The 14,784-nt window shown below is 31.3% G+C and overlaps 1 protein-coding gene across 4 annotated transcripts in view; it reads left to right on the top strand.

Moving 5' to 3' along the window:
* The window catches only part of LOC136971394 (sodium/hydrogen exchanger 6-like), a 74,559-nt gene that overhangs the window by 5,742 nt on the left and 54,033 nt on the right, over nucleotides 1–14,784 (top strand). For 2 of the 4 annotated variants that reach the window (XM_067265839.1, XM_067265840.1), the window contains exons 1-2: nucleotides 55–419; nucleotides 13,682–13,914. In XM_067265839.1, the coding sequence (XP_067121940.1) occupies nucleotides 182–419; nucleotides 13,682–13,914 (471 nt within the window). In that variant the 5' untranslated portion in view covers nucleotides 55–181. Of the gene's footprint in view, nucleotides 1–54; nucleotides 420–13,681; nucleotides 13,915–14,784 lie in introns of those variants that run through there. The other 2 variants (XM_067265841.1, XM_067265842.1) reach the window with 2 other exon arrangements.

Below are 14,784 nucleotides of genomic sequence, written 5' to 3'. Positions count from 1 at the left end.
ATTAACCTAGTTCTCAAGTTTTAACTGCGGAACCGTTAAATGGCAACATTGTCATTTAATTGCGAATGGCGAAGGAGGCGGGTCGTTAGTCTACGCGAGTGATTTCTTTTTCGTTTCCTACGAAAACAAATGTGAAGAGGTTTATTATTATTATTATTATTATTTCGTTCATATATATATAATGACGAACGGAAATATTTGGTTATTTATACTCGCTCTGTGCTGTTGTATAAGTTTAATTACAAGTAATGATTCCGCCGATATTAAATTAGACGAAAAAGCCAAGAAACTACATCAGATTGATTCTCTTAATATTCTGGCTTACGTTTTCTTATTAACTCTAACCGTCTGCACCATTTGGTTTTTTAAAAGGAGGAGAATTCGTTACTTGCACGAAACTGGATTAGCTGTTATTTATGGTAAGATTATATACATATAAACCTATTTATTTTTATTGTAGGATTTACTGTAAATATTTACTTTATACATTATAAATATATATATATATATTAACAGTACTTTGTGAGTAAATTTCATTCAGTTTCACTATGTAAATTTTCACTGATTAAATTAATATCAACAGCAGTAAATGCTGACAAAAAATGATAATAGTAAAGTACAGAATGCTGGTCAAATACAAATTTTTAATGAGCACGAATGTAACTGCCAACTGTAAACGTGTCTGCAATTTGTGGCACGTTTCGTGTATTTCTTGCCGTTTTTGCGGTGTAATTGGCACATAATGTAAACGAGTGTTGAAAAATGTTAAAATACACGTACCGTTTCTGTTGGGAATTCAATTTTGTCTGTCGACATACTAGATTTAAAAACTGGTGCGTAAATGATCTTACTGTCGTTGCAGACTCATTTAAAAAAATCTACGTTGAAATTTGAACCGTAATGTGTGTAATAAATTATTTAGATTATTTGTGTAAAATGTTTTAAAATTATATGATGCTAATTTTTTTTTTTTTTTAACTCTGTCTCGTGGCGCCGAGAAGACTTTCTTGGGCTTGTGGGTTCGGCCGGTCTCGTAGAACGGTCGCAGGTGGAGACGGATGGACTGTTCTCCAAAAAATTATTGCTCTGGAGACTCGGGACGGATTTATTGTGACTGTCCTCGTAATAAACCTGTGTCTACTTGCTTCTGTGTGATTACTCCGACGATGTCGATAGTGTGTGACGAGTTTTCCGTAGAGTCGAAAACTTAGTGCTTATAGATTCATATTGAAAGTATCGTGATATATATTATGGAGAAATATCTTCAAGTAGACTGGAAAGTAACTTATTAATGAAAGCATCAATCCACTCAGAGCTTTTTTTTTTTATTTCCGGTATTGTTAAACTATAAAGACGAATGTTTTCTGTTGAGACGAGATCGTATATATTTATTATAATTTGAGTTTTATTGAGAATTTGGCATACAATTTGATATCGACCTATGTTTACGAAAGTGGAAAGAAAACAAAAATTTATGATACTACATAGATTATGAATGAGGACTTTTTAAATTGGTGAAAAAATATTTATATATTATTAGCAGTTTTAAACGTGTAACTCATTGTTATACGAGGTATATCATTCTAACGAAATAAATTCATTATTATTTCAGATGAATTTAACAACTCCATAGAAATGAAATAACTGCCATAAAAACATCAAAACTAGAACTGATATTGAAGTAATGTTTTTTTTTTTTTTCAAATTGAAATAGATTTAAATTTCATTTTGATTAGATTGCATGCTAAACTTGAAAATCTAATTTAGTCTCAGATCATACTTGGCATTGATCCCAATTTGGATTAGAGTTAATAAAAATAAGCATGATTTCATATATTAAATATGAATAATTAAAATTGCTTTATGTACTGAAATGATTGTCTATTATTTTGTAGATATTAATATATTTACAAATTTTAATATCCTAGTCAAAATACAGAATAGTTCTCCAGTTAGATGATGACAATGCATGAAAATTTATTGGCATTGTTGGTAAGAAATGATGAAAATAATTTTTAAAAATTAATTTATCATCAAGAAATTAATATCTCTATATTGACTTTGTGATTTACCAAATAACTTTAATTAAGAAATTTATCTATTTAATTTTATCAGTTTTCCTTAGAAACATGCTTTTTTGTGGTGACTGGATTCCGTGCTTTAGGAAAGACAATTCTGTTCTTGTCTTTTCTATATCCAAAGGTGTTTGTTAGGACACTTCAACATCCTGCTTTGCAATTTTGATTTGACCATTTAAAGTGTTTTAATAGTAGTATGCACTATTTAACAATACTAAGTATTGTATTTTTGTGTGTATAATCCACAGAAAATTTCTAGAACAAAAATAAAACCTTCACTTAACTCATCTTACCATACTATTGTTTTTAGGCAGAAGTTTATAATAGCAATTGTAAATTGGCATATAAGTTTCAAATTGTCTTTTAAACACACACACAATCTGCAGGTAATATGCACAAAAATACGATAAATATTTCCTCTGAAAGTACGATAACTTTTTATGTTTTGGGATGTTAATAAAATGCTTATGTATAGTGCACTAGCACAATAAATAACAGCTGGAATAAGAAAGACGATGACAGTCAACATGTCCAATTCCATCGTAGGCATCAAAATGCTAAATAATCTTACAAGATTTTGAATAAACATTGGAAGATTTTTTCATCACTTTATTCATTTTGAAGATCAGAAGTCATGTAATTTGGTTTTCAAGAATACAATTTAGAATTGATTGCAATTTATATGTCATGGACCAAGTAATTAATTGGACATTATTCATAATGCCCAGTCATTATGAATAACAACGCTACTAATATAAAGCCCTCGTGTGTGTTTGTGTGAATTCCTCATAACTTCTGTTTGTCATTATTCATAATGCCCAATTAATCACTTGGTCCATAACATATATATATAAATGAGGTTTGTTTGTTTTCTATACATGCCTAGGCTGTTTGACCAATTGCTACAAAACTTGGAAGTTATGTTCAAATACTTCTAAATTAGATAATGTCATACATCCCATTCCAAATTATCGATTGGTCCTCTATATATCAACAAATTTCTCTTTACATTTGATTGCTGGCTTGACATGCAGTGCCATCTATTGGAAAAAAGTTAACAAAATAATTAACTAAATATAATTCTTACAAAAAAGAATATAATTTTAAAATATGTATATATATTATATTCCCTGAATTACTCTGACAATGATATAGTGCAAAATAGATGTGCCATTAGGCCATTATTGTGACAAGTAGCACAGCATTTTCCTGTGAGGTGTAGTAGTGTTTTGCCCCTGTACATCATACTTTTCCTGTTAGAAATAGAGTTGTGCCAGTTATGAATCTAACTCTGTTCAGGGGAAAATGTTTGAATTGAAATAATGTGACTCACAGTACAAGTCGGAAGTTTGTATATAGTTAATGTGGTCCTCTTTTTCTTGTGATCTCCATGTCTGGTCTTGACTTTCATCTAGCTAACTCCGTTGTTGAGATTAAGGAAGGACAGAAACAGACGGATGACAGTGTTTCCGCTGTCATCCGTCTGTTTCTGTCCTTCCTTATACATCTACAATTACATCCCTGTTTATACATCTACAATTTTTTCAAATTGCAGCCAAATAAGTACCCTTCAGTAACTGAGTGGATAAAGCCATCAAACACTGGTAGTCATGATCATGGGTTTGTGCATGGCCAATGGAGTGGCCACATGAAGTTTTCTGGGTTTTCTTCATGTTAGTAACACTTAAATTGGGGGCAACTTTACATAAAAGTCTTCCCAAGATGCATTCTCCTCAGCAGATTGCTCGTGTGTTGCGTTTCTGTAACAAAATAAACCCATTCTAATAATTTTTCTATAAACACGATATTTACGAGGACATGCTTAACTACCAGGAAACCTGGACATCCCACTCCCTCCCCTGATTTCATCTCGCCTTAGTAACTTATAAACCCATTACCCCAAACTTCTTTTACTGATATTTACATAAGATAACCTTTGTAGTCTTATAAATCAAATGCTATAATATATTATAGTATATAACAAACATTAAAACGTAAACCATATAAAGATTTAGTTATTTTAGCCTATCATTGTCATATTTGTTGCAATACTCAGATGATATGAAATGGCACAATTTCATTGGTCAAGTAGCCAGGAATTGAGAATACAATATCTAAAAGATATAAGATGTATTTTTTTCTAATGTTAGCACTAACAAACTTTCATTCACAGCTGAATATCAATCTGCCAATGAATCGAATTTTGTGAAAAATGGAACCAAATATTTAAACTCAACACCCTCAAAAACCACTTAAAACATATTTTGTGCAGACTGTTAACTTCGTATTATGTAATTTTCCTATTCGAATGCCACCAACCACTGGGTCCGATAGGAAGAAGGGACTGTTGCAGATGGAGGTTGAAGTTAATTCAACCAAACGTAGTAGTTGTCTCTTCCTGAAAGAGGATGGTCAATGACTACTACTTAATACTACTCTACTATTAATATTTGAAAAGCAATGTTCCCTCTAATTTTTTTTTGTAGATGAGCAGAACATATACTTCTCTGAGCAAAAAAATTTTTGCTGAGCAGATACTGAGATATAAAATCTTATTTTTTCCTATAAAAATTAAAATAATTAATTATAAAGTAGAGATAAAAATTCATTTTAAAACATACTTCTATACAAAATATTATCTTTTGTCAATGATTCAATGTATTTAATCAAAATATACATATCAGTAATCACGCTGCAGACAGAATGAGAAATAAGTAAACAACAATTCAAATCAGTGTGCATGTTCGCCTGTGCGGCACACAAATTCTCGTGTGCGGAAACAATTTCAGCAGTGTGCGGCCACGCAGCTTAGAGGGAACACATTGTTGAAAAGTGATCCATGTTGGCCCTGCATGTGATCAAAGTTGCTAACCTTAATGTCTGAAAGACTTGATATAAAACTTGTTTAAATTAAAAAATCTTGTAAAAATGTGAGAATAATTGTAAATCAGACAAAACAAATATCACAAATAAACTGGAACGATACTAACAAATTTAACACCTAAACACTCCTTCCAGCAGAAATAGACTTTAATGCTCTAACATTTTCAGCGTCATTTAGAGGCCTTCTTCAGGAACGTACAACCAAAAAACTGTTCTATCGTTTGAAACCGTCAAATATTGCATTCCAGTTTTTTAAATATTTAACGATGTAAAACTATAATTTAAAATAAAGTTACAAATAAAATCCTTATCGTTATTACTATTATTATTATTAATATTATTAACAACTAGTGCATTGTAAACGATGTAGACATTGTTTTCTTTTACGTATCAGAAAGACGAAAATTTAATTATTGCGCTTATGGCACTGTAAGTAATATTTCCGTGCTTGTGGAACCGGAATATAATCGGAGTTAATGCAGCATCCCTTTGTGCTTTCTATGTAGATCTCAAGAGCTTCCAACGAACGTAAGTCGTGTCGGTCAAAGGTCCTGTGTAAGAAGTAGCCTCATCAACATGCGCAGAAATCATGTGTAGAGCATATAAAGTCTATTTCTGCTGGAAGGAGTGTTTAGGTGTTAAATTTGTTAGTATCGTTCCAGTTTATTTGTGATATTTGTTTTGTCTGATTTACAATTATTCTCACATTTTTACAAGATTTTTTAATTTAAACAAGTTTTATATCAAGTCTTTCAGACATTAAGGTTAGCAACTTTGATCACATGCAGGGCCAACATGGATCACTTTTCAACAATGTGTTCCCTCTAAGCTGCGTGGCCGCACACTGCTGAAATTGTTTCCGCACACGAGAATTTGTGTGCCGCACAGGCGAACATGCACACTGATTTGAATTGTTGTTTACTTATTTCTCATTCTGTCTGCAGCGTGATTACTGATATGTATATTTTGATTAAATACATTGAATCATTGACAAAAGATAATATTTTGTATAGAAGTATGTTTTAAAATGAATTTTTATCTCTACTTTATAATTAATTATTTTAATTTTTATAGGAAAAAATAAGATTTTATATATGTATCTGCTCAGAAAAATTTTTTTTGCTCAGAGAAGTATATGTTCTGCTCATCTACAAAAAAAAATTAGAGGGAACATTGCTTTTCAAATATTAATAGTAGAGTAGTATTAAGTAGTAGTCATTGACCATCCTCTTTCAGGAAGAGACAACTACTACGTTTGGTTGAATTAACTTCAACCTCCATCTGCAACAGTCCCTTCTTCCTATCGGACCCAGTGGTTGGTGGCATTCGAATAGGAAAATTACATAATACGAAGTTAACAGTCTGCACAAAATATGTTTTAAGTGGTTTTTGAGGGTGTTGAGTTTAAATATTTGGTTCCATTTTTCACAAAATTCGATTCATTGGCAGATTGATATTCAGCTGTGAATGAAAGTTTGTTAGTGCTAACATTAGAAAAAAATACATCTTATATCTTTTAGATATTGTATTCTCAATTCCTGGCTACTTGACCAATGAAATTGTGCCATTTCATATCATCTGAGTATTGCAACAAATATGACAATGATAGGCTAAAATAACTAAATCTTTATATGGTTTACGTTTTAATGTTTGTTATATACTATAATATATTATAGCATTTGATTTATAAGACTACAAAGGTTATCTTTATGTAAGGGTTTATCATACTGAGTGACCAGTAACACATTTTTAAAATTTTGTTCCTCAACTTTACACAATTTAAAGAATTTTAAAAATGTGTTAGCTTGGTCACTTGGTGCAATAAACCTTTATGTAAGATAACCTTTATATTTATATAAATCAAATACTATAATATAATAGAAGGGTTAAAAGCATGAAATAATTTAATAATCTTAATGTTTTTACCTATTTTTTGCCCAGACAATGCCAGACTTACTTGCTAGTTCTACAGTATTTTATAAATTTGTATTATGATGTTTCTCTTTCTCTTATGTAGTCATAATATAAACTGCAATAATAAATCTTACGAGGTATTTCCAATAGAGATTCTTATTAGTATAATGCAACATTCTCTAGAATTATTTAAAAATATAAAATAATGAAACTTTTAATCAAACACAAATTATTCTTTTGTGAATTAAAAAATTTTAGTAAAATTGTTTGGCCTTTTAAACTAAATAGGCTTTAAATTCTCTGAAAACCACTTGTTAAAAGGTTGTTAAAATTTGTTTTTTTTCTTTTGATGTTATGAAAAATTGTGTTTTGCCATGTGGTGAATAAGCTATAAATGATTTAATAACACAGATGTTATATTCTGAAGAATAATTAACAACAATTATTTTTTACCAGGAAATTCTATAGACAATTCTTTTGTAATTTCTTTTCTAATAGTTTTTCCTTTTTTTCTCTTGACAGTATTTCCTGAGGTAACTTTATTATATAAATTTCTATTTGAAATTTTTTCTTTAAATTTAAATATTTTTATTTTATTGTTCATCAAAATATTTTCTCAAGTATTTTTAGCTAATTCAAGTATAGGATAACCAATAATTACATTGTCTTATGGCATATAGTGGTCTATAGCAATATCATCATCATTTATTCTCTTAATCAATGAGTAATTACTTTTCTGTAATTCCCCACTTAAGAATCTTAGTTATTTTATAAAATATAACTTGGAATAATCTTTAACAATTTTCGAAGAAGCTGCTTTGAAATTTTATGTAAGAAAATCAAAACAATAATAAATCATCTATGCTAATAAATTTTTTATAGTTTTTAATGATTATAGATTTTATTAATTTTGTTTTAAATGATAAAATTGTATAAACAATGTTTACAGTTTTAAAAACGTCTTATATATTGGGTTGTTTGGAAAGTAATTTCTTTTTTTTACTACCAGAGGGATTAGTTGTATTTTTACCTGCCAACTTCATTTTAAACCATATTGTCATTATATATTTTGACAGTTAACATTTCAAGTAGTGATGTAACGAATATTCGTATTTTGGTAACTTTTATTAATGCTGAACATTAAACTATAATTATTAAAGTTAATAAGAAATAGTGTCTAACTCTAGTATTAAATTATTTCATAATTAAATAATAATATAGCCTTTATCTAGCCCGATATCTTATGGCATTGATGGCAGATAGGTTAGAATGTATTGGGCATTAATGTTATTGTTTAGTTAATTATGTTATATTCGTATTCGCGCAGTGGCGTAGCATAGTGGGGACGGCAGGGGCGGCCTGCCCTGGGTGGCACTTTTAGGGGGCAGCATTTTTTCACAATAAATAATAATAATATCTTGTAAAAATTTGAACCATTTCATTTCTTATTTTTGTCGCACCTACGATTCGGACCGATTGAAATGAGCACGGAATTTTTCATTACTTATTCTGTGACAAAACTGGGGAATCCCCTTTCTTTAAATGAATGTATAATAATGACATCTTGCTCATTGTAGCGACTGACAACACCGTCTGTACTGACTTGTAGGGATTTCCTCTTGTAGGGATTCCCTGTATTTTATTTAAGGGGGCGGCTGACACCCATTCTAAACCACTGTATTCGCATATATATTAATATTTTTTACGATATTTTAAAATGATTTACAAAACGTTTTATTGAAACTTATCGTATTTAATGAAAGAATTATTTATCTACTTCTAGAAGATGAGTAACTAATATAGCCTATAATTTATTTTATATATAAAACAAAGAATGAGCATTTCTCATTATATGCAAAAGATAACATGTTAAATCATGTTAATTTTAAAAATATTGACAAAAACAATAGCAACAAAATATCACAAATAGAAACCCCAATAATATATTTGAACTGTTCCACAACTGGGAGAAACTAGATCATATGTCTCCACTAAAGTATATGTGACGGTACGTCATAATTTTGTATATACGCGATAGTTATAAGCCTTATATTAATCCTTCAATTCTTTGTTCTGTCTCTCCCTTGTTTCTCGATCTTTCTATTTTCACTTTCCTTGCGGGTGGGGCAGTCCTTTCCCCGGAAGTAAGGGGGAGGACAAAAGAAGAAAAAGACCCGGAGGCTAAAGAACGGGAGTAACGGTCATTCTTGGTGTGGAGCTGGGACGGAGCAGACGTGGAGAAAGAATAGGATCGGCTCGTTCAGCGAAATAGAGATCTCGAGGACACATAGTTATTCTGGGTACCCCCTATCCCTTCTTATATATAATTCCATATATTTATCTAACTCTTCTTTCCCCTTTCTATAGCAAGTAAGTTAGTTTTAATCCTAGTTTGTAATAGTCCGGTGAATATCCTATTTGTAACTCGTTATAAATTTGTCGCGCTTATTGTGTGTGAACCACGTGTTTCCCTTTGTTATTTTTGTCTACTCCTTCGCCTACACGTGTGAAGTTTCGAGTCGGAGTTGTAAAAGAATCCTGCATATCATCACGCGAGGTGAAAGAGTGTTTTATTGATTGTTGTTTTTTTTTTTTATTAAACTTAAAGTTTTGTTTTATTGTAAATTTGTCCTTTCGTTGGCCATACACTCGCGTGACATAACAGTATATCCTTAGGGTACTATTCAGTCTACAAATAGGTAGTAAAAACAAAATTTTAGTGCTTAATTAAAGAGTTAAAAAGATCGATTGCAAATAAAATAACTTATAAGTTATAACTTGCATCTAAATACCAACAACTGCTGAATCATATTGGGCTATTTACAGCTATTACATAAATTATAAACCAATTTGGCACTAGAGGTAGATGTTAGGCTCCATCTGATATTAACTTTAATAATTGTAATTTAAATAATTTAGACCTACTGGAAGAAAAAATTGTAGTGACAGCGGGCCAATAGAGAGCAGGGTGCGCAATCCTTGCCATAATGCGGTTTGCGCACCAATTTTCATATGTGCGTTAATCAAGCCGACTATCGGCCATTCGGCCACGCTCTTGGCCAAGTATTTGGTATTCGGCTAAGGCCAAATATACTATTCATGAAAGCAGCATTTTCGACATATTTTGCTTTTTTTATTACCAAAAAGATAAAAATGTCATTCAAACAAGAAAAAAATTGCGTGATGTGTATGGAGAAGATGCATTGACAGAACGATAGTGCCAAAACTGGTTCACAAAATTTCATTTTGGCAATTTCGATATTGAAGATGCACCATGTTCTGGAAAGCCAGTTAAAGCTGATGAAGACAAAATAAAGGTATTGATTGAAGCAAACCACCAAATAACACGAGAAATTGCTAAGAGACTAAATTTGTCGAATTCAACTGTCTATGATTACTTGAAATGACTTGATTTCATTTCAAAGCTTGATATATGAATTCCACATGTTCTTAAAGAAAGAGATTTGCTCTTTCACACTGACATTTGTGATTTGCTTCACAAGCGTCAAGAAAATGATCTATTTTTGAAACGAATCATAACTGGCAATGAAAAATGGATTGTTTATAACAATGTCAAACGCAAGCAATCATGGAGTAGAAGAGATGAGCCAGCACTTTGAGAGCTAATATTCATGAAAAAAGTGATGCTCTCTGATGGGATTTTAAGGGAAATTTTTTTTCTGTTTTTGAGCTTTTACCAGACAATTCCACAACTGATTTGAAAGTGTACTGGACAAATTGAGTGATACCATCAAACAGAAAAGGCCAAAATTGATCAACAGAAAAGGTGTAATGTTTCACTATGGTAATGCCAGACCTCACACAAGTTTGGAAACTCATTAGAAACTGATACAGCTTGGATGGAATGTGTTACCACACCCACCATATTCACCAGATCTGACACACTAATTTGAAACAATAATTTACTGAGTTTTGTCTAATGCGATAACCTGGCTAAATACAAAGGATTGGGTTTTGGATAAAGAACGAACATATCTAAACATAATGTAAATCAAATAATCTTCATAATTCCAACAGTCAAACTTCAACAGTTCCATAACTATGTCAAGCTTTACATGCTTTGTTTTTTTTCAACATATGCATATGTAATAAACTTATGTAAAGATTTAATCATAAAATTTATACACACATGCACTAATAAAATTAAGCACCCAGATAGAATTGTTCAATTACTGCGAAAAGTATACAACTATGTTTCAAACAGGTATGTAAATGATTACAGGTTTAGTCCAATTGCACATCCAAGTAATGCCGTCAGAAGGCCTTAATATTTCTATTTCGATATCCTATAAAAAGGCTTATAGAGGCTCATTGTCTTCAGAGTTTTCAGTGTACCTGTTGTTTGGAAGGTTTCAAGTGCCAGGCATGCCTGTATAATGCAAAGAGATTGCACACAATTCAGGGAGTTTGAGAAAGGTCACATTTATCAAATTGAAAAAGCAGGGATAGATGTTTTGCTGAGTTGTCCACCATCTGGGTTGCTCTGACCTGACTGAGATGGTGCTGAGGATAATGGATATATCGGGGACACACACATGGCAGATGGCTCTTGATTCCCCAGACAGACTGCCAGAGAGATGATGATCATGAGACAGGTATGAACAGTTGTAATAGTGTTATTGTCCATCATCCAAAGACAGATGGGTAAGTCTTATGACAGAACCCTGTCTCTTCTCTTATGATTGGCAAGTGACTAGCAGAAGCAAATCTGCATGCACTGCAACTTACACATCCTGCCATTAGTACTCCAACATCATCAGCTTCATTTTCAGTGGTACCGACTGGCAGCGCAACTGGGACTCCAGCAACAACATCACCCATCGGTTTCTTCCTAACATCTCTAATAGGTATAATTACAAGTGGATCATTCCAAACTTTCAACTCACCCAATTCCTCACCAATCATGGGTGTTTTCATTCATATCTGAAACGCTTTGTTAACCCACACAGCAGTGGACTCCGTGCCACCTGTGACTCTCAAGACAGCTGTCTACATTATATCCTGGACTGTCCCATGCTGGAGCATGAGAGGCTTCAATTACATACTATCATTGACCTTAAGCACGGGCACTGGCCTAATGGTGAACATGACCAACTTAACAACCTGGTCAACGACAGGGACACCTTTAATCAACTCATTGTGCTCATCAAACAATATAACAAAAGGACCAACGTCCCCTACGGCACCCAAGCATCCAGATAGTTTCTTCTGCTCAGCTCAGCATCTTCCGTTCTGTGCTTTTGTATATATTGTATATTTCTTTTTTTTTGTAATAACCCCAATCTCTATTTGTAAATGCTTATTACATACTCTATCTTACCATTTATCCCTTATTGTTTGCTCTTTACACTCTTTGTTGCACTTATTGTTTGCGGTTACTTTGTTATTATTTTAAGTAATCATTTGTCATGTTGTCTATCATCTGTAATTATTTGTCACCATGTTCTTTGTAATCATACCATTCATATGTAATCTTACGTCATAGTATCCGGTTAACACACTCACTCCTTCCCTACGTGTTTCCATGTTAATCCTTATGTGCCATACCTTGTATACTCTGTAACACTCATCCAGTTGTGTCTAGCGGTACTGGATATGTACTGTACCTTAGTACCTCAATAAAATAATTGAATTGAATTGAAACCATGACAGAGAAGCATGGACTAGCTACAGACTGGCAATGAATTGTTTTAGCAACAAATCTTGTTTCTGTTTGGGAACAGATGACTACTGTGTTAGTGTGGAGAACCACTAGTGAGTGCTTCAATCCTGCTTTAGTGTGAGGGTTCTGGTACAGCAGCTGAAACATCTGTAGGCAAATAGTACATGATATTTGTATGCCTCCATGCTCAACTGTATCTTGTATTCAGAAAAGAAATCATACAAGATACTAAAGGTTGCTTTAAATTGTACCACTGTTTGACAGGAAATTGTTCTTTTGCTATGATATTGTAATCACTTATTACTGTTGTCATTACATTTACACTAATAAAGTTTCATTCAGTTTCAATACTGCCTGCTCGGTGCGTGAACTTTTTTATCAATGATTTTATGTTACAATAAATCCATTTCTTTCAATAGAAGTTGAACTTGGGTAAAATAGAAAAATTAATTTGCGTATCCCAAACTTGAAATGTTAATTTTTCTTTTGGTTCAGTTGTAAAATAATAATAATGAATTCAATTCTGTTTTTTTATTCAGTAATACTAAAAATACAGTTTGCTTTAGATTTATTGATTTTTAGTTTTTATAGGAAGATTGAATACAGAAGTTTGAAAAATTTAACTATTTATTAATTTAATTGCTAACTTAAAAGTTAAACATTTAAACTGTTCATTGGTAGTGATGATAATTATTTTTGTATTAATTAAATTATTAATAAGTCAGTGAAAGAAATATGACTATTCAAATTATGTTTATTTTTAAACTGTAAATTTTTTGTTTATAAATTGTCAATAATTGCTAATAAAATATAGCATTAACCAAACAGTAATGCAATTACTTTGTTATATTTAAGTTAAGCATTCCTAATTAACATTTTATTTTACTGTTAGTTACATCTATTTTTATTAACTTAATTCAAAATTGAAAGTTCTTAATATTATTTTTAATTATGTGAAGTGACATTAAGAAAATATTGTATAAATTTACATTAAGTTTCATCTAAAATTAATTTATCACTAAATATACTTTTATTTTAAAAATATGTAATATTGTTTGATTTCTTTTAACATCATATTGGATTATATGCAATATATTTACTTTATTTATTTTTTTCTTTGAAGGATTGTTAATGGGTGTTATTATACGTTATGCTGGTGAAGAATCAGAAGTTACACATTTGACAGTTAACTCACCTTCTGAAAATGTATCAATACCTCCTGATAATATATATCTTCCTATGCGTGTAAATATGCCAACAGGAAACCAAGATAAATTACAACAGATCAATAAAACATATGCCTATGTTTTTAGAGGTGAACTGACAGATGTATCAAGTAAAAAGTTAGATCAGAAGGTAAGAATTTTATACTAAAATTTTAAAATTACTTCATAAGTCTCAAAGTAACAAAAAAATTATACATGCATGCATCCATACAATACAAACACACACAAACATACATATCTTATATATTGGTGTTAATCATCAAGTTAAAACTAAATAAAAAATAAATCTTGTTTTTTTTATATGTAAAGAAATGTTTTCTTCACAAAAATGAACAAAAAGTAAAAAATAAATTTTCTTCAGCTTTTTCAGTATTCATAATATTGTGAGACCAAAAATAAACACACAGGGCATTCATGTTTATAAATATTCTTAGTTACACTTTCTATCAATTTTTATGGGCTTCCCATGAGTGTCCACAACTTTTATTTTTGGTTGCATAATACCAAAAATACTGTGAAAGCTGAAGAAAATTTACTTTTTAATGTGTTCATGTAAATAAAAAGCATTCTTTAAAACTTTTTATACTTTTTTTTTTTATTTCTTTTTACTCAGCTCTGTGGACACTGAGGACAATTTTTTAGCAAGATTATTGTAGGTTTATCTAGGCCCGCAATCAGGAAGCCACATGGTGAGGGACAAAGCCCAACATATTTGGACTGGATCATTCCCAAAAAATTCCTGGGTTTTTTAACCTACTTGGATTTGATGCTGGATCCTTCAGGAACAAAATCTAATTATTTAATTTTTCTGCCTTCAGAGTAATGCACAATAATCATAGAAACATTGAATAACAATTTTGATTCCTATTTTATAAAAGAAATTACCAGATTTGCTGTTCCCAGTGCCTGTAAGATTATGAACAGAGGAGTGTACTGGAAATGACTGTCTTGTTGATTGTATATTTGTACATTTTAATTAGTAACTAAGCAGAAGTGTCAT

This window comes from Centruroides vittatus, unplaced genomic scaffold (genome assembly GCF_030686945.1).
Source record: "Centruroides vittatus isolate TY-2023 unplaced genomic scaffold, ASM3068694v2 contig_250, whole genome shotgun sequence".
In the NCBI taxonomy this organism is placed as follows: Eukaryota; Metazoa; Arthropoda; class Arachnida; order Scorpiones; family Buthidae; genus Centruroides; species Centruroides vittatus.
Note: the sequence above shows the minus strand (reverse complement) of the source record. Positions and strands in the feature narration are given on the sequence as shown.